Here is a 15,250-nt window from a genome sequence, read left to right as displayed (position 1 = left end):
GCTGCTGTCCAAGCCATGGACTGACAGCTTGGCCAGGATTTTGCTATGGGGGACCGTGTCAAAGGCCTTGCTGAAGTCCAGGTAGACTACATCCACAGGCCTCCCCACATCCACCAGGCGGGTCACCAATAAAGTCTCCCCAGAGCCTCCTCTTCTGGGCAGAGATAGGCAGCACAAGCAGTATGTGATAGGACAGCCTGGAAATCCCTTGTGTGCTCCCTGTGTCCTCCCAAAACTAGGAAAGACCAAGTTCAGACAGTAGAGAATTCCAGATTCCCTCTTGTTTTGCACTGAACTGCTGCAGAGGAACTTTGGTTCACAGTGGCTCTGCAAGAAGTGTGATGGGAACAAGGAGCAGAGGTGCCCCCGGGACCAGGTGGGCTTGGGCTTCATCCCTTCAGTTCTCAGCTGTTTAAGAGTGAGGACCCTGTTCAGAAAGAGTGCTTGGTGTCCCTTAAGAGTCCCTATGGGACAGGGATGTCCAGAGGTAGGTTCATCATCCTGAACTCAGCTTGCAGCTGCCTTGGAGGTGCAAATGCTGCTTTGTTTCCAATGCCTGTGGCAGGCTAAGCACTTGGACAGTCCTCATTCCTTCATCATTCCACTGTTCATCGTTCCTTTAGAGGCCTTTTCGCTGGTTGGAGCTTGTTTGCTGGAGACCTTTACACCATGGCTGTCTGTGGTGGTTACTCTGGGGAAACTGGTCCTGCCTTTTCCAAAGCTTTTCCATCCTTTGGGTGTGGAAAGAAAGGTTGTCTTGTTTCCACCTGGATTTTACCATGTGTTTCCTCTTTCCATGGCAGGGAGAACCGTAATCGGCTGACACAGATAATGCTCCTGAAGTCCCTCCTCCAGGTATGAACATGGCACCATCCCCACAGGAACATCCAGCCCCCAGGAGACCTCTGAGCTCCCCAGCTGCTGGTGTGGTAGAGCTGAGCTTGGGGATCTCTCTCCTGGGGTGATTTAGGAAGCACTGAAGCCGTACTTGCTTGCACCTCCTTTTTCTTGCTGACACTGTCATGCTGCCTCTTGTTTTCTTTGATGCTTGAAGGTCTCTGTGGGCTTCCAGTGCAGTAACATGCTGACAGCACTTCCCAGTGCCTTCCTGGACAGGCTGCTCTCTGCAGCCCTCATGGAAGATGCTGAGATTCGTCTCTTTGTCCTGGAGATCCTCATCAGCTTCATTGATCGCCACGGGAACCGACAGAAGTTCTCCACCATCAGGTGTGTCCCTGGAGCCCCTCAAAAGGGCTGGGACCTGCAGACACTGCAGAGGAGGCTTGGGAGGGAGACCTGCTGGGCTTAAAGCACTGGAAGGATAGTTATTTAACTTGGTACCAGTTCTGGGGTGGTTTAATGCTGCAGATCAGGGGTCTGTGAAGAGTCACGTGGATGGAAGGTCTCTTTGGATGTGGGATCATGCTGCTGAATGTAATTGTGGTTAGACAATGGTCCCAGGAGGATGCACAGGAGCAGTAACCTCCTCAAGTGGCTCCACTGACTGCATTGCTGGGCACTCATGTTGCCCATGCTGCATTACCTTGGAAGAAGGTGACTGTAAGCCCAGGTGGGAGCATCTCCATAGGGTTTGCTGCAGTTTTGCTTGGACATTTCTATGTCAGCTTGCCTTGGTGTTCATGAGCACACTGCCTCAAGATCCTGTGGTGATTTGCCTCAGTGCTCTTGAATGTCTCAGTTGCTCAGGTGGGTTTTAAAAGCTACCTTTAGCTTCCTCCCAGATGATTCATTTCTGATGCAGACCTCTGCAGGCATGTGGCAATCACGCTTCCTCCCTCCTGTGTCTGAGTTTTGCCTTTCCTTGCAGCACCATCAGCGACATCTCAGTCCTGAAGCTGAAAGTGGACAAATGCTCACGCCAAGATACCATCTTCATGAAGAAGGTAGTGTCAGGGTCTGGGCCAGGCTGTCCTTGTGCAGACCACTGTAGGGACTGTGCCACTGTGTCCCCAACTCACACTGAGTTTTGTAGTACCATGATGCCTCTGGACCTGGAGATGTCCCTTGGGAAAGCTGGTGGGATTCAGTCTGCATCAGTGTTTTATGTGTGGGCCTTTTAGACTCCTGCATCACAGAATGGTTTGGGCTGGAAGGGACCTATAAAGGCCATCTAGTCCAACCCTCCTGCAGTCAGGAGGGCCATCATCAACTAGAACAGGTTGCTCAGAGCCCTGTTCAACCTGGCCTGGGATGTTTCCAGGGCTGTGGTATCTACCACCTCTCTGGGCAACCCTTTCCCTGCTGTTTGCTACAAGGAATGAGAACCCCAGGATGTGCTGGTACCCCAAAAGCTCTTTATCAAATGGCTTTCCAAGTTGTCATATGTTATTTTATTCATATTGATAGTCACAACTCCTTCTCCCTGGAGGCTTTCTTCATTTACTTGGTGACTGCTGGAGTTCTGCTCTTTCCCACATGGATGGAGGCACCTTTGCTGGGCCCTGCTGCTATTCTTTCTCTGTGTTGATGGCAGATGCTCAGGAGGTGACAAACATCTCTCTGTGTCCCAACAGCATGGCCAGCAGCTCTACCGACACATCTACCTGATATGCAAGGAGGAGAGCAATGTGCAGGCTCACTATGAGGCTCTGTTCAGCCTCCTGATGCTCATCAGCATTGAGCTGGCTAACGAGGAGGTCATGGTGGACCTCATCCGCCTGGTGCTGGCAGTGCAGGTAGGCAGCGGGGGAGCTGGGTGGGCTGCTGGAGCTCAGCACCACAGGGTGAGTGAGCTGGGATGTGATCAAAGAATCATAGAATCTTTGGGTTGGAAGGGTCCTTTAAAGATCATCTAGTCTAAACTTTCTGTAGTGAGCAGAGACATCTTCATCTAGATCACATTGTTCAGAGCCCTGTCTAGCCTGACCTGGAATGGCTCTGGGAATGAGGCATCTACCACTTCTCTGGGCAACCTGAGCCAGTGGCTTACCACCCTCAATGTAAAAAAATCTTCTTTAGATGGGAAGGAGCCTCTGGAAGGGGGAATGATTTGGAGCTGTTCCTCTTTGGAGGAAGGGAGATCAGGTGCTTTGCCTGCTCTCAGCTTTCCCACCACAGGAGGATCAACCCAACAGGCTAGGCAGAGACCCCAGCTGCCTTGTATGAAGTACTGGCACAGCCAGGCTCCAAAAGCTAGGATGTTTGGAAGGCAGATGATGCCACAAGGTGGATGGAGATCAGGCTGGGGCCTTATCCATCCTTGTCTTATAGAGCTGTATCTCTCTTGCAGGAGATTGCCCAGATCAATGAGGACAACCTGACAGCCTACAACCGCTGTGCTCTCTTTGCCCTCGGTGCGGCTTACCTGAACCTCATCAGCCAGCTCACCACCGTGCCCACCTTCTGCCAGCACATCCATGAGGTGTGAGGGAGTGGCTGGGGCCAGGGCTGAAGCCTCTGTCTATAGCAGCTCAGACATCAGCCCTCCTGGCCACCCATGGGGTTTGAGCTTGGCTTCTTGCATGTCTTCCACAGGTCATCCAGATGCGACAGAAGGAAGCTCCTTATCTGCTCCCTGAAGATGTGTTTGTGGAGAAACCCATGTAAGAGCCTGGAAATACCTTCTTCTCCACTATCTGTTCTGAAGGACTGGTACTCATGAGATCATAGAATCATAGAGTTGCTTGGGTTGAAAGAGACCTTTAAGATTAACTTCAACTGTTAACTCAGCCAGGTCACCACTAAGCCCTGTCCCTCAGCATCACATCTACATGGCTTTTAAACCATCCCAGGGCTAGAAACTCCACCACTGCCCTAGGCAGCCTGTTCCAGGCCTTGATAACCCTTCTGGGAAATAAATTGTTCCCCATGTTTGACCTAAACCTCCCTGGAACAACTTGAGGCCATTTTCTCTTGTCCTGTCACTTGGGTAGGACAAACCTCCTTTCAAGGAGTTGTAGAGAGCAAGAACCTCTTTCTCTCCAGATTAAACAACCCCAGTTTACTCAGCTGCTCCTCACAAGACTTGTGCTATAGACCCTTCATCAGTTTTCTTGCCCTTCTTTGGATGTCCTTCAGCACCTCAATGTCCTTCTTGGAGTGAGGGGCTTAAAACTGATCCCAGGAGTCAAGGTGCAGCCTCAGCAGTACTGAGTATGTAGGGTTGATGATCCTTGCCTTAGTGCTACTGGCCACACCACTGCTGATGAAGCCAGAATATTGTTTGCCTTCATGGCCACCTGAGCACACCAACAGTGTGATGCATCCCAAGCCATGAGAATGTTCTGTTTCTGACCCAAAGGGACTGGAAACCATTCTGGCATGGTTCTCTTACCAGGACTGATGCTGCCATCTCTGTTGGTTTTTCTCCACTTCCATAGGTTGAGCAAGAGCCTTGACTGCCTGGGCCCAGAGGTGGTCTTCTGGCAGAGCAAGATCAGCGAGGTGCTGGGTGGCAGTGGCTACAACTCAGACCGCCTCAGCACACCCTACATCCCCCAGCTGACAGGTATGTACCACTCCAGGGCCTCCTGGGGAACTGGGAGAGGAGGAAACTAGGCCCTCTTGCACTGCACAGTTATGAGGGTGTGAAGTTCTTGTCCTCCAAATGGGCTGGCTGTTTTCCTGCTCGCTGTTGGAGGTGCAGCCTTGGGGAAACTGAGGCACAAAGTGGCTAACTGGAAACTTCCTGGGGTTGCCACATGCGTGACTGGATGGCTATGAAAGGCTTGGCTTAGTCCTCACTTCTGCTGTTTTGGATGGCTTTGGGCTTAGATGGACTGCTGTGAGAATGGGATGTGAGGCTGGGAGCTGCCTGCACTCACCCCACTGCCCCCAAGGTAGCTTCAATGAGCTCTTCAGCCCTTCCTCTTCCTCCCCAGATGAAGATCGCTTGTCCAAGAGGAAGAGCATTGGTGAGACCATTTCTCTGCAGGTGGAGGTGGAGTCAAGGAACAGCCCTGAGCGGGAGCAGGTACTAGAGCCATGGGGGCTGTCTCACCCCTTCTGCATTGTGCCCTTGGAGCAGCCTGCCCCTTCATTCTCCATTTGGCTTCACCCATAGTTGTTCCCCTGGCTGCAAGCACAGGGGCCTGTAACTCAGACCCACCATGTCTTGCAGCAAGCAAGGTCAAACAGACCCAAACTGCCCCTTCATGTACCAGCCTGCAACTCAGTGCAGGGAATCTTTAAGGACCAGGGATTGGTGCACAAATGCAACCTAGTTCTGGGTTGTTGTGGTCCAAAACCAGTGTCCTGTGCTATGTGCTGAGCCTCATCTCCTTTTCTCCTTCCTTTAGAGAGCACCAGCAGAGGAGATCACGTATGAGACGCTGAAGAAGGCAATAAGTAAGAGAGGGAGATGGCCATAGCAAAGAGAGGTGGAGTCTGGTGTGGTGATGCTTGCTGTCACCCCATGTCTGTGTGTGCACACCATGGAGGGATGAGTCCCCATTGCCATGGCAACATTTCATGTTTCTGATGGAGCTGGTCCCAGAGCCAGACACTGGAGATGTTCTCCTTGGCCTTCTAGGGGTGCCCAAATCCATACTGGGAAGGTGTGGAAGTGGTGGTCTGTGAGGGTGGGGAGCAGCTGAGAGCCAACTGAGCTGAGAGTCAGCTGAGACCACATCTGGAATACTGTTTTGAAGTTCTGGCCTGCCCAGTTTGAGAGACAGGGAAGTACTGGAGACTGGAAGTACTCCAGTGGAAGCTGAGGGAACTAGAGCATCTCTCTGATAAGGAAAGACTGAGACACCTGGGGCTATTTGGCCTGGACAAGAGGGGATCTTCTCAGTGCTGATAAAGATCTAAAGGGTGGATGTCAAGAGGATGCAGGCAGACTCTTTTCAGTGGTGCCCAGGGACAGGACAAGGAGCAACAGAACTAATTGGAACCCAGGAGGTTCCATCTGAAGATGAGGAGAAACTTCTTTCCTGTGAGGTTGCTGGTGGGAGCCCTAGAAGAGGCTGCCCAGAGATACTGTGGAGTCTCATTCTCTAGAGAGAGTCATAGAATCATAGAATCAATAAGGTTGGAAAAGACCTCAAAGATCATCAAGTCCAACCTGTCACCCAACACCTCACGACTACTAAACCATGGCACCAAGTGCCACATCCAATCCTCTCTTGAACACCTGCACGGATGGTGAGTCCACCACCTCCCTGGGCAGCACATTCCAACAGCTAACAACTCTCTCTGTGAAGAACTTTCTCCTCACCTTGAGCCTAAACCTCCCCTGGCGCAGCTTGAGACTGTGTCCTCTTGTTCTGGTGCTAGTTGCCTGGGAGAAGAGACCAACCCCCTTCTGGCTACAACCACCCTTCAGGTAGTTGTAGACCGCAATAAGGTCTCCCCTGAACCTCCTCCAAACCCTCCTGGAGGCGACCCTGGGCAACCTGCTCTGGGTGACCCTGCTTTAGCGGAGGGACTGAGCTAGGTGTCTCCAGAAGTCCCTTCCAACCCCTACCATTCTGTGCCTCTGTGATGCTGTGATCTCCTCTCTGCTCCAGCAGACAGCATGGCTGTGGAGGAGCAGGAGCGGGAGCGGAGGCGACAAGTGGTGGAGAAGTTTCAGAAGGCTCCTTTCGAGGAGATCGCTGCCCACTGTGGAGCCCGGGTGAGTCCAGCCTGTGTCACTCAAAATGCTCCAATGACAATGGGACAATGTGGCTCTGAATTTTGCCAGGCCACCCTCTCCCTGCTGTGGTGTCTGGGGAGCGTGTCTTGAGTAGGGCACTGCTGATAGAGCTTCTGTGTCTCTTACAGGCGATGCTGCTGCAGAGCAAGCTCAACCAGATCTTTGAGATCACCATACGGTGAGTTGAAGGAGCAGCCAAGCACCCTGTGCCTTGAGCCACCCAGAAACCTGCTGCTGGACTCTGGAATGCCTGAACACAAGGCCAGGGGCAATGGGGCCAATGTACATTTCCCACCAAGGAGGCTTGTGTGGTGGGTTTTCGTCAACATTCCAAAACATTCAGCCATAGTGTCCCAGTACTGTCTTTTTCTTAAAGGCACAGCCTCAAATGGTCACAGCTTGTGTGCTGGGGATGGGGTCCAGCCTGGGGTTGGAGTCTTTGCAATGGCAAGAGTGGACACAAAGGTTGCTGGGGGCAGGTCCTGGTTTGTTTGCCCCAGTTCTCTACTGTGGTGGCACTGGGGAGACCTGCAGTGGTGCAGGAACACATTTTCTGCACCAGGCTTCACTTCACAGGATCACAGAATGCTTTGAATGGGAAGAGACTTTTAAAGGTCATCTAATACAAGCCCCCTGCAGTGAGCAGGGACATCTTCAACTAGAGCAGGTTGCTCAGAGCCCCATCCAACCTCACCTGGAATGTTTCCTGGGATGACCATCTACCACCTCTCTGGGTGAATCCATCCTCTTTTGGTTCAAATCCATGACCCCTTGTCCTGTCACAACAGGCCTTGATAAAATGTCTGTCCACAGCTTTCTTTTTTATCACTCCCTTTAAGTACTAAAAGGCCCCAAGAAGGTGTCCCTGGAGCCTTCTCTTCTCCAGGATGAACAAGCCCAACTCTCTCAGCCTGTCCTCACAGCAGTGAGGTCAGTGGGGTCTGAGCCATTGGATTATTTTTGTGGCCTCCTCTGGACTCACTCTAACAAGCTGCTTCATCAGCAAACCTCTCTATAATCCATCTCCTTCCACCTCTTGTGTTTCAGACCACCTCCAAGCCCCTCTGGTACCATCACAGCTGCTTATGGCCAGCCCCAAAACCACTCCATCCCGGTGTACGAGATGAAGTTCCCAGACCTGTGCGTGTACTGAAGGTGGCTGTGCTGGTAGAACAGAGCCACCACCCACAGCTCGCACCAAAGGAGGACCCCTTGGGGAGAGACTGCTGACCCTAGTGGGAACACATCCTTACAGGGACACAGACACAGAGGCCACCCCAAGATGCACTGACACCATAAACCTGTCTCCCGTGCTTTCTGTTGGGACCTTCTGCAGTCACGTTTTGCAGCGGGGGGTGGTGTGGGAAGTGGGTATTTGCTGGGACCTCCCTCTCTGGTTTCATCTTCTGGGGAGAGGAGGTGCTCTAGCTCTGGGCAGAGTGTGTTGGGCCATGTACATCTTCCCAGCATAAAGCAAACCTCTTTCCTGCATTGTCTGTTGGCCATCTTGAGAGCCCCTGGCACTGGGCAGGGCTGAAGCTGGAGGGTGTAAAATGGGGGGGGGTGGAGTGGGGGGGGATCTGGGGTGTGCTGGAGCCTGGAGAAGCCACAAACCAAAGTTTGCTCAAGCTGGTGCTTGAGGTCCCCACATCCAGCTCCTGGCCTGTGGGCCTTCATCTTCCTTTAGCTCCCTCATCTCATGGCCAGTTCCTCTGGGTGCTTCATGGTGCCCCAGTGCCCTGGAAGGAGGGTCCTGGATGGGATGGATCATCCCATCCCAGTGTGGGGGCACACAGCAGGCTGGCTGGTGCCAGGTGACTTGAAAAACAAGATTCCTTTGGGAAACCTCATTTTTTATGGAGGGTAAAGCCCACATGAGGTGCGCATCTTACCTGGGTCACAGGCAGGCTGCTTGAGAGGAGCTGGTGTGATGGTACACCTGGGCATGCAGTGGCACATCTGGGGCAGTGACACAAGGCATGAGCAACCACCATGCTGGGGAATGCTGACTCACTGGGGGCTGGGTTGTCACCGTTTTGGGGTTTCTGCCTCAAAGAGAGGATTGTTTGTCTGTTTGTTTATTTATTTGTAGCAGAATCACTTCGACAAAGTCCAATTTTAAATCAACTGAGCCATAACCACAAAGAACCCCCGCAGTGCTGCAGGAAATGGCTGTGATAAGTGGTGCTTTAACGGGTCATAGAATGCTCTGAGACGGAAGAGACCCTCAAAGGTCATCTAGTCCAACCCCCTGCAGTGAGCAGGGACACACAACATCTTCAACTAGAGCCTCCTCCATCCTGACCTGGAATGTTTGCACCCGCAGACCCTACATCTGGTGGGCCATGGAATGAGCCGCCTCTTGTGCAGTAGGATAAAACTGGAGCTGGAGGGGTAGGGGGGTGAGATGAAGCTGTCAAGATTTTTGCTTTAGAAATACGTGGTAGGAAATTCTGGGTCCTACCAAACCCAAACTGCAATGTAAAGATGGTAGGGATGGGAAGGAAAGATTTCTTGGAGGGTATTCAGGGGTTCACAGGGTCTCTCTTGCTGCCAAATGCCTTTTGAGCGTTGGTTTGCTAAGATGAGCTTGGGCACCCTTCACAGCTGGACAGGCACTGTGCAGCTTCTCCACCCTCACCCTCTGAGCAGCCTGGGGGGCCCTGGGAGATCTCTCCTGTGAGCTTGGCCAGCCCCTTCGCCTCCAAAGCTGCTTCTGTCTTTGTTATCTGAAGAGGCACAGGAGGGTCTGAAGCTGGAGGTGTGGGAGCTGCTTCTGCACAGAGTGGAGGGACAGGAGATAAACGCAGCCAGCTCTGGGTTTGCTTCAGCCACAACCTGTTTCCCTGGCACGCCCTGTTTGTGGGCCCCCTCTCCCTGCAGCTCTCCAGGCAGTTATTTCAGGCTGTAATGACAAGTTCCTATCCTTGTTCTTGTCCCTCACTAGCGGATACAGCTCATGATTGCCCCAAGATCACCTCTGGTTTGTGCTCTAATCCGGGTTTAGGGAAGGGTCTGTCTTAAGAGGACAGGACAAACAAGGGTTTATTTTGGTCCCTGGGCTGGATGGATCACGGCACTGCCCTGCTCACAGTGTGGCTCTGCCTGTGCCAGCCCTGCCTGAGGCTCTCCCCTTCCTGCTGCCTTTCCTCAGCATCCCTCATCCCCTGGCCCTGAGCTCTTTTTGCTCCCCTGCTCCTGCTGGAAGTTGGGTTTGGACTGGATTTCGGGGTTGGCAGTGGGGATGGGAAGCGAGCTGCTGCTCAAGGAAGGAGGGTTTGTTCCCCTGGCTTTCCTAATGACAAGCACTGAATGCTTAATGAAATGCAGCAGGAAAAGTGATTAAGCCCCAAATTGTGTGCCCAGGTTAAAAACAGCTGGACATACCCTTTAACCCCAATGGGAAAACCAAAAAGCACCTTCCCAAGTTAACCCCCATGGGAAAGCCAAAAAAACACCTTCTAGAATTAACCCCCATGGGAAAACCCAAAAGCCCCTCCCCACATCAACCCCCACGGGAACACCCCCTCCAAACCTCTTCAACACCACAACAAAGGTAGGAAGAGGAGCACCAAGTTTGCTTGCACACCACAGAACGCGTCTTGGGGCGCTCATCGTCCCTTTTTTGGGGGCAGAAAATACCCCTGGCCACTGCTCCAGGAAGCTGAACTGGAATTCTCCTCACTGAGCAGCTGCTGGTCCCTCCTGTCACCACACACTGCTGTCTCTTCCTGGGGCACAGCAGCGGGGCTGAGACTGTCCCCGCCCGCCTGGCTGCACCTCCCACCACGTTTTGGGACCCAAACTCCACCTGTTGGGCCATCATGTTTAGTGTAGATGCTCGTGTAGGTAGAGATGACAAAGTCTTGTTTCCACCAAACAGAGCCCTTTAGGTGCATGTCTGCATCCCCATGGCTGTGCTGTGGGGCTGGCTGAGGGCAGGGAGGGGAGTGGGTGGTTAAAGGGGCTGAGAAACTGCTGATGTTCTCCAGTGCACTGTCTCAATGCCCATGTCCAATAAATGTTGATGTTGCCACTTTAGGGGCATTGTCTTGGTGTGTTCACAGCAGCCAGGCACCCCAGGAGAGGGAAAAATGGGTAGTTGAGGCTGGGATGGAGGAGGAGGATGGTCTCAGATGAGAGCAATCTTCCTTCACTCAGGTTTGGGTGGAAAAGCCCTTTAAGACCATTGAGTCTAACCATTCTCCATCTCTGCCAAGGCTGGTGCTAAACCATGGCCCTCAACACCATCTCTCTGCCTCTTTTAAACACCTCCAGGAATGGGGATTCAGCCACCTTCCTGAATCACAGAAACATTCTGGCTGGGAAAGACCCTCAGGATCACCAAGTCCAACCCAGAACCCTACTCTGCAAGGTTCACCCCTAAACCATGTCGCCAAGCACCACATCCAAACCACCTTCAAACACATCCAGGGTTGGTGACTCAACCACCTCCCTGGGCAGCACCTTCCAATGCCTGAGGAGCCTGTTCCAGTGTCTGAGAAGCTTTTCAGTGAAAAAGTTTCTTCTCTGTGCCCAGGATCCAACCCAAACCAGGCTTCATCATCTTTTATAATTTAGTCTCTACTCCTTTTTTCCCCCTGTCCTGCAGTGCCTAGGGGAAGGGTCCTGGGCTTTTTGCTCACAGTGTACATGAATGAGCACAAACCCTCTGGCCAAGGCCAAATAAATGGGTCCTAGGATGTATGGGTAGATATTTGAGGGGCCAAAATGCACTTCATGCCATGCGTGCTCCAGCCACATACATGCTGCACCGGCAGACCCTCTGCTTCTTGCTGTGGTAAGGATTGATCCAGGACATCCCTGAGCACTAATATCAGCCTTGATTTCCTTTAGCAACATTTCAGAGAATCCCAGCATGGTAGGGGTTGGAAAGGACCTCTGGGGATCATTTAGTCCAACCCTCCTAAAAGAGTAGTCAAGGCCTAAAACTGGCTGCCCAGGGCAGTGGTGGAGTCCCCATCCCTGGAGGGCTTTAAAAGCCATGTAGCTGTGGTGCTGAGAGACATGGCTTAGTGGTGACCTGGTAGTGCTGGGTTAACCAATGGACTCAGTGATCTTAAAGGTCTGTTCCAACCAAAGCCATTTTATGGTTTTAAACCTGACCTCCTCACTAGTGCACCAGCACAAAGCACCCTCCCCAGCGTGTCCCATGCTTCACTACTTAAGGTAGCAGCAGGACTGTAACAAAGCTTCCCCTCCTACCCAGCCTCCTCAGCATCTTTACTTGGAATCATAGAATGGTCTGGACCAGAAAGAACCTCCAAAGGTCATCCAGTCCAACCTCCCTGCAGTCAGCAGGGACATCCCCAGCTAGACCAGGTTGCTCAGAGCCACATCCAGCCTGGCCTTCAAAACTTCCAGGGATGAGGCTTCTACCACTTCCTTGGGCAACCTGTTCCAGTGTCTCACCGCCCTCATGGTGAAGAACTTCTTCCTAACATCCAATCTGAATCTACCCATTTCTAGTTTTGTTCCATTGCCCCTGGTCCTATCACTCCCTGACACCCTAAAAAGTCCTTCCCCGGCCTTCTTGTAGGCCCCCTTCAGATACTGGAAGGCCACAATAAGGTCTCCTTGAAGCCTTCTCCTCCCCAGACTGAACAGCCCCAACTCTCTCAGTCTGTCTCTATAGGAGAGGAGCTCCAGCCCTCTGCCCATCCTCGTGGCCCTTCTCTGAACACGCTCCAGCAGGTCCATTTCACTTTGCAATTCTTTGTTCTCTCCCTTGAGCAGCACCAGCCACCCCCAGAGACTCTGCTGACAGCTGGGTAGCTTGCAAAAAGGAAGGAAGGAGGATAGATTGGTTTATTTTTATTAACTTTTTTTTGTTTAGAATTCTTTTACTCTCTCATTTACAGTATTGTACAGCTCAGTGAAAAGGTGGAAATCACTCGGTGTGCTCCAAAGTGGTGACATCCCTGCTCCCACAGCATGTCCAGGGGGTGTGGGGAAGTGGTTGAGGTCTTTCTTCATCCTTAAGGTGGGAGTGGATTCCTCCGGAGCACTAATGCAGAGCGACAGGACGAGTGACCTCTAGGTGAAGCACAATGCCGGGGGACACTAAAGCTAGAGGGGGTGGAGGTGGGGGTTGGTGGTGAGGCTGGGACACCCCTCGGGCTCTCCCTCCCTGTCCCCCCATCACTGCCCCTTCTTGTAGGCGCTTTTGATGATGGCATTTTTGAAGAGAGTCACTAGAGGGGTCTGGTTGTGCTCCGAGGTCATGAAGCCCCCGTAGCGCTTGTCCTTCAAGGGCGTGTGCCAGCCGTACTGGCCCCTGCGGTAGGAGCTGCCCGACACTGCCTTCTTCTCCTCTTCCGGGCCTTCCTCTTCCTCCTCCTCCTCCTCAGGCGGTGCCCCGGTGCCAAGCACCAGCTCCCTCCTGAACTCCAAAGGGTAGCTCTCGGCCGACTCCTCCTCCACCCCGTTGGGGTAGACCTTGACGGGTCTCCTCTTGCGCCCCACCGGCTTGCCCCAGCGGAAGTGCTCCATGGAGTAGGATCGTTTGCCTTCCTCCCGTTGCGGGACGGCCCCCTCCTCCTGCTGGCGTTGCGCCGGGGGGCCAGCAGGCGGCGCTGCGGGGGGCGGGCCGTCCCCCGCCGTCCCCTGCCGTTTGCGCGCCCCGCCGCTGCTGTTCTTCCAGCCGAACTTGTTCCAGCGGAAGTGTCTCATGACGTACCTGCGGATGCTCTCGGAGAGCGGCTGCAGGTGCCCGTTCCCGGGGTACACCGGAACCTCGGCGGACAGCTCCGACCTGCACACGCTGGCGCACGCCTGCGGGGGGTGCGGGCAGCGTCAGCGCCGGGGCCGCGGATGGGCCCAGGGGGGTCGGCAGGGGTCTGCTTGCACAGCAGAGTGGTTTGGGTGGGAGTGGACTTTTAAACGCCAGCACCAGGAGGGACTCTCCTGGCCATGGGGGGTTGGTAGGAGTCTGCTTGCACAGCAGGGTGTTGTATAGAATCATGCAATGGTTTGGGTGGGTGGGAGTGGACTTTTGAAAGTTGTCTAACAGGGAGGTGGTTGAGGTCTGTCGTGGGTTTGAGGCCTCAAACGGTCACAAGGTCCCTTCCCTGGAGATATTCAAGGTGAGGCTTGACGAGGCTCTGGGCAACCTGATCTGGCTGGGGGTGTCCCTGCTGATTGAGGGGAGGTTGGACTGGATGACCTTTGAAGGTCCCTTCCATCCCAGACCATTCTATGATTAATCCAACAGCTCAGCACTGAGCAGGAATGTCTTCAACTGGATCAGGTTGCTCAGAGCCCCATCCAAGCTGACCTGGAATGTTTCCAGAGATGGGGCATCTACCACCTCTCTGGGTAACCTGGGCCAGTGTCTCACCACCCTCAGCAGAAACAATTTCTTTCTTCTATCCAGTCTGAATCTCCCCTCTATTACTTTAAAACCATCACCCCTTGTCCTGTCACAGTGGGCCCTGAAGAAAAGTCTGTCCCCATCTCTTACAGATGCCTTTAAGTACTGATAAATTCTCCCTGGAGCCTTCTATTCTCCAGGCTGAACAACCCCAACTCTCTCAGCCTGTCCTCACAGCAGAGGGGGTCCAGCCCTTGGACCCTTTTTTGTGGCCTCCTCTGCACCCACTCCAACAGGTCCATGTCTCTCCTGTGCCTACAACCCCAGAGATGGATGCAGCACTGTGGGCGGTATCTCTCCAGAGCAGAGGGGCAGAATCACCTCTCTCATGCCCAGACACCAAACCAGCCCTGGGTGGCTGGAAACGGTGCTGGAAAGGGACACAGCTTCCACTGAGGTCCCTGTAGCAAATTCAGCACTTGCACAAGGGGAGTGGCTGTGCCATTGTGTCACCACCACCCTCTGCAAGCACCCTGGGCTCAGGGTGAAGCCAACATCCAAATTGTTCATTCTTCCCACATTTAAGCTCAAAACCTTATTCTGGCATCAGCCCTCAACGAGAAGACAGGTGACAGGAGCCCACTGAAACCTGAAGTCATTGGGTCCCAGCATGATAGTGGTTGGAAGGGACCCCAGGAGATCACAGGATGTTAGGGGTTGAAAGGGACCTCTGGAGATCATCTAGCCCAAGCTCCTTGCTAAAGCAGGTTAGCAGGGTCACACAGAGCAGTTTGCCTGGGATCACTTCCCAGGTGGGTTTGGGAATCTTTCCAGAGAAGGAGACTCCACAGCCTCTCTGGGTCTGTTCCCCTACACTGATGCAGACCACCCCCATGACATTGGCATCCCCATCATCTCTTCTCCCACCCCATCACCCAGCAAAGGCACTGGAGGCCAGTCCCCATCCCCAGGCTTACCAGAATACCCACCTCAGTGGTGAGGTCCTGGCATTTGCCACTCTCCCAGCATGGGTCACTGGCACTTGTGGGGTGCCAGAGCAGCAGCCACAGCACCACAGGCAAGATGCTCCACAGTGTGCTTGACATCCTGGCTGGGGACACGGAGTTGGGCTCACAGGAGGGATTCAAGGGGCTGTGAGGCCAGGAAATGTGCAGGAACTGTGGAGAACAACAATAATAATAAAAAGGAAAAATAGAAACCCACTTTTTGTTTGTTTGTTTGTTTGTTTGTTTGTTTTTCCTCCGAGACCCCAGGAGCATGGAGTGGATTTTGCCCGAGGGGGAAACTGAGGCACGGCA

At 53.3% G+C, this 15,250-nt stretch overlaps 2 protein-coding genes across 6 annotated transcripts in view; one reads left to right on the top strand and one right to left on the bottom strand.

Annotated features, from left to right (window-relative positions):
* EFR3B (EFR3 homolog B) overlaps window positions 1-8,138 on the top strand; it is an 89,978-nt gene extending 81,840 nt beyond the window's left edge. For 4 of the 5 annotated variants that reach the window (XM_068143149.1, XM_068143150.1, XM_068143148.1 and 1 more), the window contains exons 12-23: window positions 804-855; window positions 1,055-1,227; window positions 1,829-1,904; window positions 2,535-2,696; window positions 3,251-3,382; window positions 3,496-3,563; window positions 4,341-4,468; window positions 4,842-4,933; window positions 5,259-5,307; window positions 6,471-6,577; window positions 6,727-6,776; window positions 7,646-8,138. In XM_068143149.1, coding sequence (XP_067999250.1) covers window positions 804-855; window positions 1,055-1,227; window positions 1,829-1,904; window positions 2,535-2,696; window positions 3,251-3,382; window positions 3,496-3,563; window positions 4,341-4,468; window positions 4,842-4,933; window positions 5,259-5,307; window positions 6,471-6,577; window positions 6,727-6,776; window positions 7,646-7,751 — 1,195 coding nt within the window. In that variant the 3' untranslated portion in view covers window positions 7,752-8,138. The remainder of the gene's footprint in view (window positions 1-803; window positions 856-1,054; window positions 1,228-1,828; window positions 1,905-2,534; window positions 2,697-3,250; window positions 3,383-3,495; window positions 3,564-4,340; window positions 4,469-4,841; window positions 4,934-5,258; window positions 5,308-6,470; window positions 6,578-6,726; window positions 6,777-7,645) is intronic. The other variant, XM_068143146.1, reaches the window with a different exon arrangement.
* Window positions 8,139-12,703: 4,565 nt separating this feature from the next.
* Window positions 12,704-15,037, bottom strand: POMC (proopiomelanocortin). The gene is made up of 2 exons (XM_068143289.1): window positions 14,909-15,037; window positions 12,704-13,393 (listed from the first exon to the last, which is right to left on the bottom strand). The coding sequence occupies exons 1-2, from the start codon at window positions 15,035-15,037 to the stop codon at window positions 12,761-12,763; spliced, it is 762 nt and encodes a 253-aa protein (XP_067999390.1). The 3' UTR covers window positions 12,704-12,760.
* Between the last annotated feature and the right edge of the window lie 213 nt (window positions 15,038-15,250).

Source organism: Melanerpes formicivorus, unplaced genomic scaffold, assembly GCF_026170545.1.
Source record: "Melanerpes formicivorus ecotype bairdi unplaced genomic scaffold, bMelFor1.0.p_v2 SCAF_9, whole genome shotgun sequence".
NCBI lineage: Eukaryota > Metazoa > Chordata > Aves > Piciformes > Picidae > Melanerpes > Melanerpes formicivorus.
The sequence above is the reverse complement of the archived record's forward strand: the minus strand, read 5'-3'. Positions and strand labels throughout refer to the sequence as shown.

Bases quoted from the DNA above. Each gene is read 5' to 3' on its own strand.
- POMC (XM_068143289.1), bottom strand. From the start codon at position 15,037: ATGTCAAGCACACTGTGGAGCATCTTGCCTGTGGTGCTGTGGCTGCTG. The intron at 13,394-14,908 runs GTAAGCCTGGGG...CACCCCCCGCAG, and splicing joins CCACTGAGGTGGGTATTCTG to GCGTGCGCCAGCGTGTGCAG.